The sequence below is a fragment of the Anabrus simplex genome, chromosome 6, assembly GCF_040414725.1.
Source record: "Anabrus simplex isolate iqAnaSimp1 chromosome 6, ASM4041472v1, whole genome shotgun sequence".
Taxonomy (NCBI): domain Eukaryota; kingdom Metazoa; phylum Arthropoda; class Insecta; order Orthoptera; family Tettigoniidae; genus Anabrus; species Anabrus simplex.
In genome coordinates this window covers 314,562,582-314,580,235 of record NC_090270.1, presented here as the reverse complement: position 1 = coordinate 314,580,235, position 17,654 = coordinate 314,562,582, and the positions used below count along the sequence as shown (strand labels likewise).

The following is a 17,654-nucleotide window of genomic DNA, read 5'->3' as shown; positions in this document are numbered from 1 at the left end:
AAACTATTTTAAGGACTTAACTATTTTTCCCTTACTCAGGATTAAATTATGCATGTCTAGAATTAAAATAAAGAGAAAATAAAAAATCGTGCAGTGTAGGGTTAACCACGACAGAACACTTCTGTGGTGTAGCGGTTAATGCAAGTAGCACCACACCCGGAGGCCCAGTTACAATTCCTGGTTCTGCCATGAAATGTGAAAAGTGGTATGAGGGCTGAAACAGGGTCAAATGAGTAGAGGGGGGTTCAATTCCCACTCAGCATCCACGAAGTAGTTTTCCACTTCTGCAGGCAAATGCCAGGATGGTACCTAACTTAAGATCACGGCCGTTTCCTTCCCTTCTAATCACCCTCCCCCGCAAGGGCCCTGTTCAGCATAGCAGATGAGGCCACCTGGACGAGGCACTGGTCCTCCTCCCAGCTGTACAACCCCAACTCAGTATTGCACTCCAGGATACTGCCCTTGAGGCAGTAGAGGTGGGGTCCCTCGCCGAGTTTGAGGGAAAAACCAACTCAGGACAGGAAACAGATGAAGAAAGAAGATATAGGGAAAGGAATGAATAAAATTGCCCGAGTTAAGTCCGAGGGAAAACCACTGGAGGTGAACGGATTAAGAAAGAAAGAACCAAATAAAATTTGAAAAAGTATGGGATTAGAATGAATTGATAGATACGCCTTTGTGAAAACAGTTTTAAAATATGCTATGATGCTAGATTTTCGACCTATAAAAAACTTAATGTTGTGTTATCCGAAGTGCCACAAAAGCAGTGCGGCACACGTCATAGGTTTGCCATCTCTGGTTATCGTAGAATATATTACATAACATTATTAATCAGTCACTGATTATCTATTACCTGATTACAGTCTAAGATCAGACAAGGAATGATGCCCCTACTTGAATTTCGCCAGGTAGAGGGGTCAGTCAGTGGAAATCTCCCCGACAACATTCACTCGGATATGCTTGTAAACAGACAATTGCGTGCCTCCTTGCCCCTCTCACCTGCATCTTCACCTCGCCCTTGCCCTCTCTTCCGCTTTAGTCGGCTTAAAAGGTGGCCTGAGTAGAGAGTACTATTAACACACTACTGGCATGTCACCGAAAACAAATGCTTTGCCAATATCTTAGACGTGTAGGTGGTCGAATAGCAGCCTTGGCACGTCGCAAGCTAATCCTGTTATGAAAAACTCGCCAGCAATACTGCCAGTATACATTGATAGCTGCAGAGGTGCCAACATTTGAAGTGGGTCATTAGTAACCCACCCATCCAGAAAATTTTGGATTTAAATACTAAGCATACTTCCTACCTTCTCGATAACGACAGCCCCATTGTCCTCCCAAAAGCAATTCAATTATACACATCACATTACGCAAGATTTGTCCTCTGAACCATGTGTGATTCCATGGAGGAAGGGCTTATAGGAAATATTGAAGAAAATCATGCCAAACAATTAAGTTGCTGGAATTTTAGAACAAAAACAGTGCGAGAATTTACAGCCATCTACCTACAATGGTAAATAATTTAATATCAACAAGAGACAATTACACGTGCATCTGAAGAACACTACGCATATTTGAAGATGCAAGACAAAAGAATGCAATAACCTACTCACCGAATATGCCTTTGGCGAATGAGCACCCTAGCATGATGAATTGACTTCGCCAAACCAAGCTTGAAAACCTGAGTCTGCAGACGCCTCTCCAAGAAATCTTCAATTTTTAAACCCAAGACATAATCAAGTTTCATGCGGTTTTCGTCCAAAACACCAATACGCACCAAACGACGTAGAAGAGCGTTACCTGCAAATTAAAGAAAATAAGTCTTTGAAGCATGACGTGTAAGGGAGATGAACAAGCATAAACAAAATTTAAGTTCCAAAAATGTATAATTTAATTAACAGCAACCTAGGAAATAAGATCAAGCATGCCAATTCTCAAATTTAGTCCATAACCATACTAACACTGTTAGTAGGACCACCCCCACCCCCCTCTGGATTACCTGACACTACTGTGAATGGGGTTTTTAATTACTGACTAACCAATATACCAAGACACATCCACGTTTCTATACATACGACCAGAAAAATATTTCTAAAATAAAATGCCAAGATCTCCATATGCCAAGTTGCTGTAAAGAATCTCCCATGTTCATTAGTAGGATTAAGGCTGCATTGAAATTAAAAATAAAATCAACTTTAGTAACCATTAGTAACCTAAATCTATTTTCCCTGCATTAAATTTAGTGGGACACAATACATAAAAGTGACAGTTGATGACAGTTGAGCATGCTTATCTCGCTCTGGAGTAATCATACTAAAGCACATTTCGCACGAACAATTGCAAATCAATTATTTTACTAGACCTATACTTTGAAAATTAAACGAAGTGACAATTTTTTCAGTTTTTTTTTTGGAACAAATATCTACTGTAGATAGTACAAAAATGATGCATTGTTCACATATGCAAAAATATGTAATATTACCAAGAATATATAGAAGAAATATGTAAAATGAAATGCAGGTATAACCATCCCAGAACCACAATTGGTAGACATTCAGATGTCTACAAGTAGAGGAGGAATATGTAATTACGTAAGTATCCAGGCCCTACTCATAACTGAACATTTTACGGTTACAAACGCATCCAAAAGTATTCTATCTCAGATAGCTGCAATGGCAACTACTATTTTTAGCTACAATGAAAACACATGCATAGATGCTCTAAGCTCCATCAGGGGGGAAATTAAAATAATGCACTGGTAGTTTCTACTCATGGAGTCCCCAATGAGTTGAAGTTAAATATTTTTCTTGTCCTTATTCAGAAACCATTGATCTGAACTGTGTTTCAGTTGTGTAAACAATAGCTTTGCATAAGGCACTGCTATAAATGTCAAAAGTAAGCAGCATTGTGTTAAGTGTCATAAGAATGCCACCAACTGCATCTGTCGTGCCAATGAAAATTCCCTCGTACTGAAAGAATGAGGAAAATTGATTTTCTTAATACAAAAATACTAAATCTACTCTCAAAACCAGAGTTTAAGGGAGTTGGCATGCTTTTCCTACATTGTTACAAAAATAATTTGTAAATGTAAACAGATAAATATTATGCAACCTACAAACAAACAAGATTTAAATCTTCTATGATCTCCTTCAGAACATTGCATCCCTCATACTTTCATCGGACAAGAGGTGTCAGAAAAAACAAAGCAATTTTTCATCATTTAGGAGCAGACAACTTGCAACTAAACTGTTTAAGACATGCCATTTCATGTAATACTTACCTTCAAACAATCTACGCTGATCCTTCTCTTCCAACGTCAGCAATTCTCTAGCAGCTTTACGTATTTTGGCAAGAGTGTATTTGACTCGCCATACTTCCCTCTTATTTCGAAGACCATATTCTCCTATGATCTTCAATTCCTGATCAAGACGTGCCTTTTCATAAGGTCTACGAGGAGTTACATACGTCTTACTGAAGACTGAAGGAATCCTACCGTTAACCATAATTGCCTGTTACCTGTAACAAAACAAGTAAAAATTGGCTATGTACTCTGTACAAATACAGATCACTAAGATCTCTCCCCAACCAGCCATTTGAAATATTTCAATACACTGTGTAAAGCTCTTGCAAGGACTCAATAAGAGGAGAGGTCCAGAACTGTCCTTTAAAATGTTGGATTGATCTAGTCAACTTGAGAAAAGGATGCCAGTTTCTTACCAACAACATGCAACCAAGTCATTTGATATAAGATGTTAAATATGTTAAGAGAAGTCGAAGAGATGGAAGGGCAATGAAAATAAGTGTAATTGCAGGAAGAATTGTTCAAATTACCTCAATTGTTTGTCCTTCAAGTAGATAACGATGTGTAAATTTATTGAACAATAAACTTCCTATAATATAAGCAACTAGAACAGTAATTATTAATAAAATAAAAAGTGTGTGATCATGAAAGAAAATTAATTGTTCTATTAAAGGAGAGGCACTATTTTGTAGATTTAAATTCGATCAGGTTGCCATAAACACCATTTTGCAATTGCACTCCTGCCAACATATAAAAAAAATTGGGTTTCCACAATTCTTGGATTTTATCACACATTGCACCACTGTCTGAAAAAAGGACACTAAAAGCCATATCTATAGTTACAATGCAAACTGACCATTAAATTTAAAATCTAAAACTATGTAAACAAAAATGGTTACAAGAAAATGTACCTAATCATTCTCATTTATAACACATAGGGCCGATTGCAGAAACGGTATTTAGACGATGTCTATGGTTAAACAATGCCTAAGTATGGCTGCTGCAATGCAGAGACGTTTATCACTTAGACACTGTCTAAATCCCATGCTCAAATGGTCATGTTTAAACACTGCCGAGAGCACTGTCTACCCTCAAATGAGTGAATCACAGAGGTTATGTACCACGAAACATAATTTGTATTATGTTGAGACGATTCTGAGAAGGTTAGTCCGACGGCCTCTGTGGATCGCCTGCTGCTAAATCGCAGCAATTCATTTGACATATACAGGGAGATAGATCTTAAAATAAGGTTTTGCTTTTCGAGAGACTTGTTTCTTGAGACTGAAAAAGGGACAGTCCGGTAATTGTCAACTTGAATACAATTCTTGGCAACCAATACATTTTATTATATACATGGGGTAATTTCCATGGAATTATGGGTCACTTTGACTACATATCAGAATTACGTGTCCCGATCGTCAGAGGGCTGTCACATCAACCGGGAGGGATTCACTTACATTTACTGCCGAGTAAACATACATAATGAAAACTAAAAAATAGGTTGTGGTTTTTTATATATAATCGTACCAGTTTTCGGCAACTATCAGATAGGAAAAGGCAAGTGGTGGCGATTACAGTTTAAAGAGGACTGTAGAAGAGCCGTGTCCATAACAACAGCCCTAGTATTTGCCTCGTGTAAAAATAGGGAAACTACGGAAAACAATCTTCAGGGCTGCTGATAATGCGTTTCGAACATAAGATCTCCAGAATGCAAGCTACATCTATACGGCCTGTACAACACACTTGGTAACACATTACTACTGCTTCATCCTCTCTTCGTCAAAGCTACCGTATTTATGAGTAGATTACATTCACTAACGCCATAATCAAAGCGACACTTCTCCGCACGGTGGCGTGTCACTTAGTGTCGGTAATATTATGAAATTTAATTTCCACCGAAAGCGATACTCCTATCTGTGTGCAAGTCATTCTCAAGCTTAGCCATATTTGAGTAATGTGTAGGAAGACAAACAGCTGACTGGCATTCAGCGCGCACACCGACGAATTTCATTGGTGTGACATGCAAAGAGTTACATGAAAGATACTCCCATCTTCATTTTCGAAACAATATTGAAACTTTACGTGACGTCTAGTTAAACATCGACTGACCATTGTTTACGCAACGGAAGACAGTGCTAGTTTTAAACGTCGTACAGGTAGACGTTGTCTAAGGCTTAAAACTAGTCATCGTTTCATTATTTCAAACCATTCGCATTTCGTAACACACGATTAGCATACATCCTACAAGAGCAATATATGTAAATTTGGCAACCAAAATCGCAATAAATACATCTTCAACAGTCACACACACAGTATTCAGTGGTAAACGGAGTTTGTCACCACTTTACCGCCAAAACAAAGACAAAAGAACTCGCATACTTGCATGGAAGTCTGATTATGTGACGAACAAAGACAACTCCGGAAGATATACCACTTCACAGGTGCCTATATTTCCGGAACTGGAAGCACACACTGCGTTCGGCACGTGAAAACTCTAAATATTCTTAAACGAGGGACATGATAGGGGTATTAAATTATTACTGAGAAATCGGAAAATAATATTCTGAGAATTCAAGCCGCCTTGTGTATCCTTTTGAACACTTCATAAACTTAGATTTAAAAAGCAACAAAAAATCTTAATTTGTGGTGTGATTCGTAAAGGCGTAATTATGATGGGTAATTCGTAATTATTACGACTAAATCGTAATAGTTGGCATCTCTGTGGAGGGTGCCAGTTTACCTACTCCTAGGGCCTTCAGGAACCTTGCTGACTATCCTCTCCAAGTCACCGATTGCCAGGTTGTCCCATATTTCAATTCTGCATGTGACAAATGGGGTTTTTTGGGTCTTGAATAAAGTCATCGGTGTGTTAAGGGACAGCAGATATATTTTTGATATGAACGGCTCTGAGTGCTGCTGTCGTTCTATGACGTGGTTATTGAAGGATGTCATGCTCGTTTGAAACGTGATGCCCATGTATTTGAATTTCTTGACTATTTCTAGGGGTTTATTATTGAATGATATAGCGTCTTCCTTGGCCGCCTTGCCACCTTTCCTGAACACCATCTGTACTGTCTATTCCTAGTTAATTTCAAATTTGTTATCTGAAGCCCAAGCTTCTAACTTCATTACTGTCTACTGTAGTTCTGCCTTTGAGCTATCCCAGAGCCACGTCATCAGCGTACATAATTTGAATAGTCTCAGGGGAGCCCGTCATTATTTGTGTGATATCTGCCGTTGCTACGTTGAATAGTAGCGGACTTAGGGGGTCTCCTTGGGGTACCCCACTTGTTTGAATTACTTTCACGGAGGAGGATGCATCATCAATTTGGATTAGGTTGTAGTCTAGTATGGTCAAGGATTCTCACAGCGTGTTGTCACCAATCATTTGTTTTAATTTTCCTATCAGGATATCTGTCGATAAGACCAAAAGCCTTCTTATAGTCAAAGACGACATAGTACTTCCCTTTTGGGTGCCTCAGTGACTCTTCAATTTTTTCTTTTAGGCATGCTGCGGCGTGTAACGTGCTTTTCCCTTTGCGGAAGCCTAGTTGGCATTCAGGTATGAATGGGCCTATTTCGTTCAGGCGATTCGCTACAATTGTTGCAATAAGAATTTTGCATCCTCACATGAATGCGACGCTAAAAGGCCGTTAATTTCTCTTAATACACCCCACGGAGACATCATGAAAAAGACATGTCTCCAAATGCACAATCCCTTCCCTCGTTTCGGATCCATCCGCGGCTCACAGTAAAACCGTGTTTTGACTTCGAGATCTCTAGTAATTTCAACTGACATTTCACTAGAAACCACATCCTAACTAACTTTTTTCTATCACAAATTTGTGGAGTCTTTCTTAAATTTCCGGAAACACTGCACTCCGCTCACGGAACGCTCTGCGACCACCATTCCTTTTTAGAAGTTTCTCCTTCCACCAATCACAAATACACAATTCATCAACACCGTACTTTCTGCCAACGGCACGAGTTCCATATATATCACATTCGCTTACAAGTTTCTCACGCGCAGTAAATGACCGCAGACACTGTTTTGAATCCATCGCTTGCTATTGAAACTACTTTCACGGGACAGGTACGGAACTTGAATGCGAGAGGTGGACTTCCGTAACCAACAGTCTCGACTCTTGCAAGGTACGATATCCGCGAGATCAGCTATTCGCGCACCCAGCATGCCAGCAACACTTGCGAAACTGACAATCGAGCATCCGCAACAACAGCTTGCGTATTTACTGCATATTTACTCATTCTTCGATTCACTGTATCTCATAAGCTTGTATTTCGCATTTACATACCACTATAACCGTACCGAGAAAAACTCTTATCTTGTTTTCTAGAACGCAACTAAAACAATTAGACCTGAATGCCCATTTACATGTGGTATATTGAGTACGGTAACTGTATTAAAATCTATTTCAATACTCCAATACTCTATGCAAACGTAGTAAATGTTTATGAGAATTAACGGTTTGAATATGACCCCCACCCACGATTTAGAACCCGATTTACGCGCATTCGGAAAGATAGGTTTCCCAAAATTTTAAATAAAACCCACACCCAAATTTGGACGAGATTTTCGAAAAAGAAAAAAAAAACAGTGCAGGTGGTACTCAAGATTATACGGTAAAACAGTTAAAATCCTTAACGCCAAGACAAGACACAGACTACCAACTTAATGACATTACTTAATATTAGCAAGAAGGAAGCTTTAGTGATATATACGGTTGTGAATACATTCTCAAAACGAAAGAATGCTTCAACAATGACACGTTTCGCATCATATGTAAAGATCCCACAAATACAGTACAAGGAAATTAAAGAATTACTCAAAAACACAAATTTCTTGCTAACTGAAACAGAAGCAAATAATCTTATAACAATGAACCCCCAACTACCTAATGCAAAAGCCCTTCCAAAAATTCATAAAGAAAAAACACCTATGAGAACCATTATAAATTACAGAACTAGTCCGACTTATACAATTTCTAAATATATTCAGAAATTTCTTAGAAACCATCATTTTTTCAAGCAAATAAGTCCGTACGAAACTCAACAGACTTTTGTAATAAAACTAAAGATTTACAATTAGAACAGTACCACTCCATAGCCTCTTACGATATAAATAACATGTACCCAAACATCCCCACTAAAGAAACTATAAGTATAATCGGAACTTATCTAAAAACTTCCAGTAAGTTAAGTACTTTTGAAATCGAAGAATTCATGACATTACTCGAATTCGCAGTCAATTACAACTTTTTTACGACACTATATATCAACAAACAGGTTTACCGATGGGATCTCCCGCATCTGGCATAATAGCAGAAATATACATAGACCACCTAGAATACAATTCTATTTGCAAAATGGAAGGAATATTCTTCTGGTGTAGATTTGTCGATGACGTATTCGTCATTATAGACAACAGAATAACCAACGATATACTAGACAAAATAAATGCCAGACACGAATATACAATTCACTAAAGAATCTGAGAATAATTGTAAGCTAAACAATCTTGATCTGACGATTACTAGGCATGAAAAACACCTGACCTTCAAAATTTACCGTAAACCCACTCGCACAATAAATACTATAAAGATGGACTCCGTTCATCCTGACTCCCATAAGAAAGCAGCATACCAAAGCATGATTTACAGAGCCTTTAATTTACCGTTATCGAAAACAGACCTCAATGAAGAGTTACAATTCATGAAATAGCCAGAAAAAATGGTTATAAAAAAAGAGATGATAAATTCCATTATTCGTGAGATCGAATCCCGTCCCAAAACTACACTGCTGAAACCAGATAAACCTAGAAAAGATTACGCAACTTTCACTTTTAATAACACATGCATATATTCTCTATCTAATGTCTTTAAGAAGCATAATCTTAAAATAGCTTTCAGAACTACACATAACAGCAGGCATATTATACATAATACCAAATCAGTCAACAATAATAAATATTTTCAATCAGGAGTATATCGAATTAGATGTAACAACTGCCTAACAAGTTACATAGGGCGTACTGGAAGAAATTTTGCGATAAGGTATAATGAACATGTCAACGCTATTAAGCATAATCATTTCTCTGCAATAGGACAGCACATGCATGATTACAAACATAATTTTACGGATATAGACAATGATCTGAAAATATTAAATACAAATCCGAAAGGCCCTTTGCTTAATATATACGAGGAGTTATACATAACATTTGATCAATATACAAATCCCAATTATAACATCAACGAACTGAGAAAACTACTATTTTATTTCATAAAATTATCCCAATTGTAAAGAATGATTACATCAAATTAATTAACAAACAGCGTCATACACAAGCCGTAGCGCAGACAGCGGACATGCCCGGCCCCGCCCATACACACAAGGCTTCCCCCACACACCCCTCCACAATAACCGACAGCATTATCAGAAGTACAAGATACAATACGCGACAGACAGCCAAGCAGCCAACATCTCAACCACCCCACAGCAGTAAGTAAACTTCATAGAACTCTCACACTCGTATTCAACTTTTATTTCAACCAGATTTCTAATTCAATCATTTTGACTTGCAGATATTCACCATCATAAGAAAGGAAAGAGCCACCATTAACGACTTGGGAGTCAAAGTGAACAATTTCTAGAACATTAGTCAACGTCAAACAGACTATCCACAAGTTACAAATACTAAATTGGAAAGTGGTTGAGTAATATTCAATATATATTGGCAATGATTACAATAATGTAAGCTTAAAACTTGCAAACAGCATAAGAAGGTGTCTGTCTCTTATTAAATTGGACTGTCAACTGAAGTTTACATCAAACGCACATCACAGTGATTTTAATGTTTTAATGTGTTTAAGAGTTTTGCTTATGAGCTATTTCACGTCATTCTAACATAACACGCACTGCAGCAACGCAAGAACTATCATTTGCCGTTTTAGACAGTCAACAATGCAATCAAGTTAAAGCATGTTCACTAATTTTTATTGTGACTTTTATTGTTTTAATGTGTTGAAGTGTTTATGTGCTAACTTATTATTCTAACATGAACTGTACAACGCAAGAACCACTGTTACCTGCCGCATTAGACAATCAACAGTGCAGTTAAGCACGTTAAACTATATTCACTAATGTTTTATTTTGGCTAGTCATTTGTTTTATTGAACTATCAACATGTATATCTCTACATTTAGTGTAAATTATTGTTAAAACGACTATAATAGTGATTATTTTACAATTGCTTAACTAAGTTCATTTCGTACAGGACTAAATATTCGTAAGACTGAGATCAGTTAAACTGACTAGGCAAATTCCTATGTTTAAAAATACTCCGACATACTCATCACATTAAAGAAAAGACAAACTCATTAGTTTCTTACATATGTACATTAAGTGTAATAAGAGCAATTGTGTAATTGTATAATATTGAATTCTCAGCATGGGTATAACCACTTTAAAATCATTGAATTCTAGAGTATGTCATTAGCTCCCAATATGAGGCATAACATGTAAATGCAATTCTAGTGTAGCCGAGGATGACCTGAGGTCGAAACCGATCCTACATGTGATAAAATAAAATAGTATTGATTAGGTGGAACTTTTCTTTCATTTATGACTTACATTCCAGTATATACATTTCCGTTTGTGTTGTGTATCAGCTGTTTGTATTCGTAGCAGTTTGGCACCACCGTCTGACTTCTGGTAACTTATAACGAGCCTGAGACACATTCTCAACAATGATGCAGACATTCCAAGGCGTCTGTATACCAAGCCAACCAATCAATGGATTGAACTAAGATTCCTTCAAGGAAGTATGAAGAAATATAAATAAATACAAATAAAAATGGAACCATACATAAGATCTTGTTCCATTGTCATGAAGCAGCCATAATATAAATCATGACTGGAATTAACCAATGGCTTACTATAGCCCATGCTGATTAGCAACCAATGAAATTTTGATTCAAAGTTGCTTGCCCAGAGGCATGGGCATTATCTACGTTTTAGGAAAGAATACTATCCAAGCATCCAGCACTTGTGTAGCTACAACAAGAAACAAGAGTTACAAACATTTCAGAATCCACAGACCTTTAGTTCATCTGCTGAATTTAAGATTACTTTCTTGCATCCTTGTTACAAAATACTTTTCTTTCTCTCTCTCTCTCTCTCTCTCTCTCTCTCTCTCTCAGGGATAATTGAGCTAAACAAACTTCACTGAATGTCAAATATGAAGCACAAGAATACTTACTAATGTAATGTACGGTGTAACCATCCACTCAGCCCACTTGCAAGTCCTGTAACAGACAATTTTGTTATTAAATTTACAGGACTACTTACTGGAACCACATATTCAATTGTTTTATAACAAAAGGTTACTGTTTATATTAAAGTAGGTCAGCAGTCTATAAAATTAGAAGTTTAATGAAGATATCCCCCCCCCCCCCAAACACACACACACCAGCTGAAGCTGTTCAGAACATTCCTTAATCTATTTTAAACTGACTAGCCATGACCGTTTATTCCTAACACTTTTAATACGGATGTCAGTACAGACAGTCGCAGAGAAATCTGTCTCCTTCAGATTGCTATTAAGGTTGGCAGCATAACCTAGCGAGTCCTTGAGTCACACTGCACAAAAGTGAAACTCTAGACTACCTACTGCTCTCTTGTTTAAACAGTTCTTGGGATTCAGTCTGCAGAATGCAGTCTCACCCACAATGAGAAGTGTCCAGATAAGCGCCTTACTGGTCCCTACTGTAGAATACCGAGTTTACCCTCTCCCTCTAACATTCTGGAACAACCCCTCCCCCACCTTCTTCCTCCCTGGTAGCCTACTTTGCTCCATATGTATTTGGTGACAACATTCCTGCTTAGCACTACTAAGAGCCAGCAACTATTACCCTGCAACTAACAAAAGAACCTGCGCAAAGCACACTTCTCCGTGCATTCTCTCCGAGTGGACGTCTATCATAGGGAGTAGTGGAGGGGATCACAAGCTGCCTGGCCACCGTACTGTGCACACTGTGAAGCGCGGTTACACAAGAGTTTCGTTGTCACTTCTGTATCAGTTTTAGCGCTCTTGTTTATTTGGTCAGTTTTATTCGCATTTCTTTCTTTAGTTGTATTAATTATAGTCCTATAATTCCTTTGCGTGTAGCGTGTACTGTATTGGTAAATGTATATGTATATAGTGTTGAACACTGTTACCTAGCGACCTTCAAGGGTCATTACTCATTACGGACCATATTAACCAGGTGAATAAACTAAATTCTTGACTGTGCAAAAAACAGAATTAGAAGTATCGGCAGTTGCGCAACTAGTATGCCAACACACACACACATATCTAAAGCCGCTCAGCAGCGAAATAACTGACGGCAGCCCAGTCTTTCAGCAATATAGTGTTGTGTATCATGTTATTCTAGTGAGAGCGTCATTTAAATGTACAGTAGTTATGGCTGCTACTTCGAAGTCTGGTAGCAAATCTAGACAGCCTGTAAGGGGACAAGTCAGAGAAATAGTATATAACGTAGCTGCTCACTTACGAGAACAGAAAACATATCATAAACTGAATTATAATGTAGTGGCTTCAACAAGTGAAGGAACAGGGGTTTCAAAGTCACTGGTGAAACGTATTTTAGCGGAAGGGAAGAAGTCTATGGCCAAGGGTCGTTTGCATTTTTCTACACCTGATGGCAAGAAAACAGTCCACAAGAAAAGGATCGAAACAGACGACTTCACAAAAGATGTGATACGTCGGAAAATAAGCGAATTTTACATGATGAAAAAACTGTACCTACACTGGACAAATTGAAGCATGTGTTAAAATTGGAAAAGCTACTTGACTGTAGCAGAGAGTATCTTCGACGGTTATTTTGTGTTGTTCATATTATGTCCTCTGTGTGTACGCTTATTGGAACAGTATACTTTTTTTAAATATGGTTTACAGCTTGGGTATTGTAAGTAGTTCCATTTAACTCTATGCTTAATACTTTTGGCCACTTTACATTTACTTTTGTTCTTTTAATTGCATTGCGTTTCCGGCTTTAATGAAAGAATAACCTCAACCGAAGAGCCTGACTGCAGCTACATGCAGTATGTGTTAACGGCAGCTTGACAGCCGGCAGGTTTGTCAGCCAGTTGCGCGTGTGCTTGTCCTTGATTCGTCGGGTAACATCGGGATGAACCGGAACAAGCTGCGCGAACCGAAGTAGCCGAGGGTTCTTTTGTTTGTTGTCGGTTAATACAAACAGTTTTAATAAAATTTTATTTGGCAATCAAGGAAAAAAGAGGCATATGCTGCCAACAAGCAATTATGAATGAAAAAAGTTAACAGCCTCTGGGATGGGTTTAAAGTATTGTTGAACAGTGTGAAAAAAAAGGTATGTACCTATAAAAGTGTTTAGGAATGGTAAGGACCCACAATATAACAGAATGAGAGTTTAAGGTCAGGAAGTTGAAAAAATAAAGAGGAATGGTGTTAACTATAAACTGTAAGAACTTACTAGGAAATAGAATTATTAATAGTCAGCTAAGAATAACATGATGGCAAACATAACTAGCAGTCTACAGAATTTCAGTGAAAAATTAAGGTATATGAAGGTTCTCTAAGGCAGAAACTAGTTCCAGAAAGTACATTTCAGGGATCATGAGACTTGCGGAAAGCAAAGTATTCCATCAACTAAGTTTGTAAAGACAAGAGGTGCTCACTACGTATTATCTGCTTGGCGGTACTATCTGTTTCATGAAGTGATTACCATACAGGTTTACAGACATACGCCTTTCAGCATTTCTGCAGACCTCTGAATTTACCAAATGCCTCCATAATCCTCTATTTGCAACTAGTGCCATGGCCTCAATTGCATACCACTTTTAAAAGGTTATAAACCAAGTCTCCCTCTATGCTCCATGACCTGAAATCCAATATTCTCCTAGGTAATATATCCTCAGCCATTTATCTCATGACCCACCACAAGTCAATTTATGCATAGCACTTCAATCAATTGATTCCTGAGCCTTTACTTCCTCATTCCAAGTACCCTCCTGCCATTGTTCCCACTGGTTCGTGCCAGCAATCATTCTCACTACTTTCATGACTTCTATTGAAAAAGATATCTGGAGTCCACCCAGCTATCACTCCCATACAGCACAGTTGATCTGAAAACAGATCAGTGTGAAAATAGTTACATCAGTGAGCCAACTCCTTTCTCATTCATTCAATTCTTTTCTTTCCCCTGCTAACATCCCTTTAGTCTTCGAAAGGCTAATTTTGATGTATAAACTGTATCATTTTTAAGTTCCAAGATATTAGCTAGTGGCTTTACATCGCACTGACAGATAGGTCTTATGGCAACGATGGGACGAGAAAGGCCTAGGAGTTGGAAGCGGCCGTGGTGCGAAAATTTGAAACCACGGAAAACCATCTTCAGGGCTGCTGACAGTGGGATTCGAACCCACTATCTCCCGGATGCAAGCTCACAGCCGCACGCCCCTAACCGCATGGCCAACTCGCCCGGTCCAAGATATTAGAGGGCAGGCTTTCAGCACATTCTGCCATTAAGACCAAGTCTTCAGCATAGGCCAAACTGCTTACTACATTTCCAAACTGAATCTCTCCTACCACTTTATATCTTTCAGATGATCCATATAAACTATGAACAACAAAACAGCTTTGTCTAAACCTTGCAACCAATTCACGTAGCGCTAGGCAAAGTTGCACAATGATCACGACTTTTTCTAGTGCTATGTGTGCCTTGCTGCCGCTAAGAGAACTGTGCACCTTTTTTCTTTTAAATGACTTGTATTTTACGTCTTCTAAGTTTTACAGTGTCTACCCCGTTCATTTCCTTTTCATATTGCCTCTTCTACTGATCCTATGCATTGTTTTCCATTTCTTAATCGGTTGATGATGACCTGGACTAAGGTCAAAACCGGTACCATTTCTAATTATTATTAAATGAGAATGTAATTCACTACATTTCTTATTCTTTGGTATTGAATAGGTGGAATCTCCTTATCAATTATTTCAATTTTAATTGTGATATTCTTCAATACGGAACAATGAAATTTTTAACTTTAAATCCAATTCATAACAAGCACACATCAGTCCAAGTACCTTGAACCAAGAACTAATTTTATCAATTCTCACTGCAGCCCAATTGAAGAGCTTTTTCCCAAAATTCATGAAGTCAAAAATCTTGATTTTTCAGGAAGTGCTTTTTTTGTACAGGAATCTACTTTGTTTTACTTCATTATGACCAAGGGCCTTATTTTTTGGTCAAATAAAACTGTTGATTTTGGTGTTAAAACAGACACTATTCCGGTAGGTAATTCCTGAAATTGTCATACTGATGAATGTTTCTTGTGAAATCTACCTTATAGTATGCGGTAAATCTAATCTTGTGATATGGGGTTTTAGAGAGAACTCTTATTTATCCGCGTTATTAAACCTTAGAACTAAATATACAGAATGTTATAGAAATATATAAAACACTAATACCTCTAAATGAAGTTAGGTTATCTCCCTGTGATATGAATTTATACATAGCCTACATTTTTTTTACATGTTGAATTTCTTGTCTCCAAAGTACAAACTAAGCATGGTTTCAACATTATCAGGATGCAGAGCTGTGCGAATCACAAAGTATCTTTGTGTAAGCAGAAAAGCCCCTCGTGCTGACCACAATGGATGACAAAACCATAATGCTTGCGAACACTTGGATGCAAATTTACTGTGGTCTTCTATCAAACCTAATATTTCACAAACAATGTCTTCTCTCTCAGATGTGCTTTCACTGCATTTTGTAACACTATATATATAGCCCTGGAAGACTAGTAGCTCAGACTGTTAAGGCGCTGGCTTTATAAACCCATGTTGGCAGGTTTGATACTGGCTCAGTCCAAAGGTGAATATGTCGGCCACGAGTTACTAGTTTTACTGGTATGTAAAAACTCCTGCGGACAATATTCTGGCATATCCGAAAACTGTAAAAATAGTTAGCAGCACGTAAAAAAATAACACTCAACCACAGGCATCGTCAATCGAGAGCTAAATTCCTTCAGAGCCACTTTGCTCTCCGCTCTTGAACAAGAGCAGCTTAGCGAGCAAGTAGGGGAAGAAGTGGGGGAAGTGCATGACTTAGCACACAATGACGGGTCAGTGGCGCAAAGGTATACCACATCTTTCTGGACAGGCTAGATTGAGACACGATACACGTGAACTCACATGAGGCGACAGTAGTGCGTTCCCGGCTTTATCGTCACACCACACAACGTTCAAGCCTACTCAGTAAATGTTGCATTTACTATGGAAGAGTTCAGCACAGCTTACGTCATTGACGCCAACCAGTTTCAAATCATCTTGGGATGAAAGAGTTCCGATACTTCAAGAAAATAACACAAAATGTTTAATACATAATAAAATATTGAATCACATTTAAATTTAATCTGCAGTGCCGTTGTTCCTTATGTCATTCCAACAAGTACGATAAATATGAAGGCCGTGAAAGCATAGCGTTACTAGAAAAACTTAAAAATAACACATTTCAGGATGTACGTACATTTCATATTACCCTACTCAACTGTTTGATAATTCCTCAGATTATTTATTTATGCACCAGTATGCATTTCATTGTTCATATGGTAACATTTCCAAGAGGCAAGTACAGTACCGCCACGGTCTGAAACTTGGCTGTCCGCTGCTTTCGTCACGTGACTTGACAGCTGTCCTGAGCGGAGCAAGTAACACCGGCTCCCTAGAGCAAGTATGCGATGACGTCTGATTTACAACAGGCCTACTAATACCATCATATTTTATAATACAGAAAGTATTTATCTTAATCTTTTATATTTATACACTTCCTTACGACAGGATTATCCACTTTTTCTAGAGCAATGTTTGCTTGCATGAATGCTCTATACGCTGCACATTTCCCAATAAAGTTTCGTAAGTAGCAAACTCTCACTGCCAAGGAGTATAGTGCGTACTGCTGTACCTACAACCAATCTTGCCACGACCACACCACCATTTGCAGTAATCTATAACGTACCGATTTTTATCGATAGCCTTAGAGATCGCAAAACTGAACAGACATTACTTCCGATACACAGTGCGCATCGCTTTGTATAGGTTTATGCAGAGAATATACAGCGCTATCAAGCAAAGAACAAGAAAATTACAATAATCAAGTTATCAGAAGAATTTAAACTTTTATTGGAGAGCTTTGACAATATTGCACATTTTTCGTACAATGTGGGGCAGATTACACGATCATTCGTGCAATTCGCACGATAAATTAATTTTGCAATACGTCGAGTTCATTCTGCTAAA

The 17,654-nt window shown here is 38.1% G+C and overlaps 1 protein-coding gene across 1 annotated transcript in view; it reads right to left on the bottom strand.

The window, feature by feature from the left end:
* Positions 1 to 17,654, bottom strand: part of RpS9 (ribosomal protein S9) — a 30,189-nt gene that overhangs the window by 3,357 nt on the left and 9,178 nt on the right. Inside the window, exons 2-4 of the mRNA XM_067150557.2 lie at positions 11,577 to 11,622; positions 3,278 to 3,513; positions 1,611 to 1,797 (exon numbers count right to left, since the gene is read on the bottom strand). Of these exons, the coding sequence (XP_067006658.1) occupies positions 1,611 to 1,797; positions 3,278 to 3,500 (410 nt within the window). The 5' untranslated portion in view covers positions 3,501 to 3,513; positions 11,577 to 11,622. The remainder of the gene's footprint in view (positions 1 to 1,610; positions 1,798 to 3,277; positions 3,514 to 11,576; positions 11,623 to 17,654) is intronic.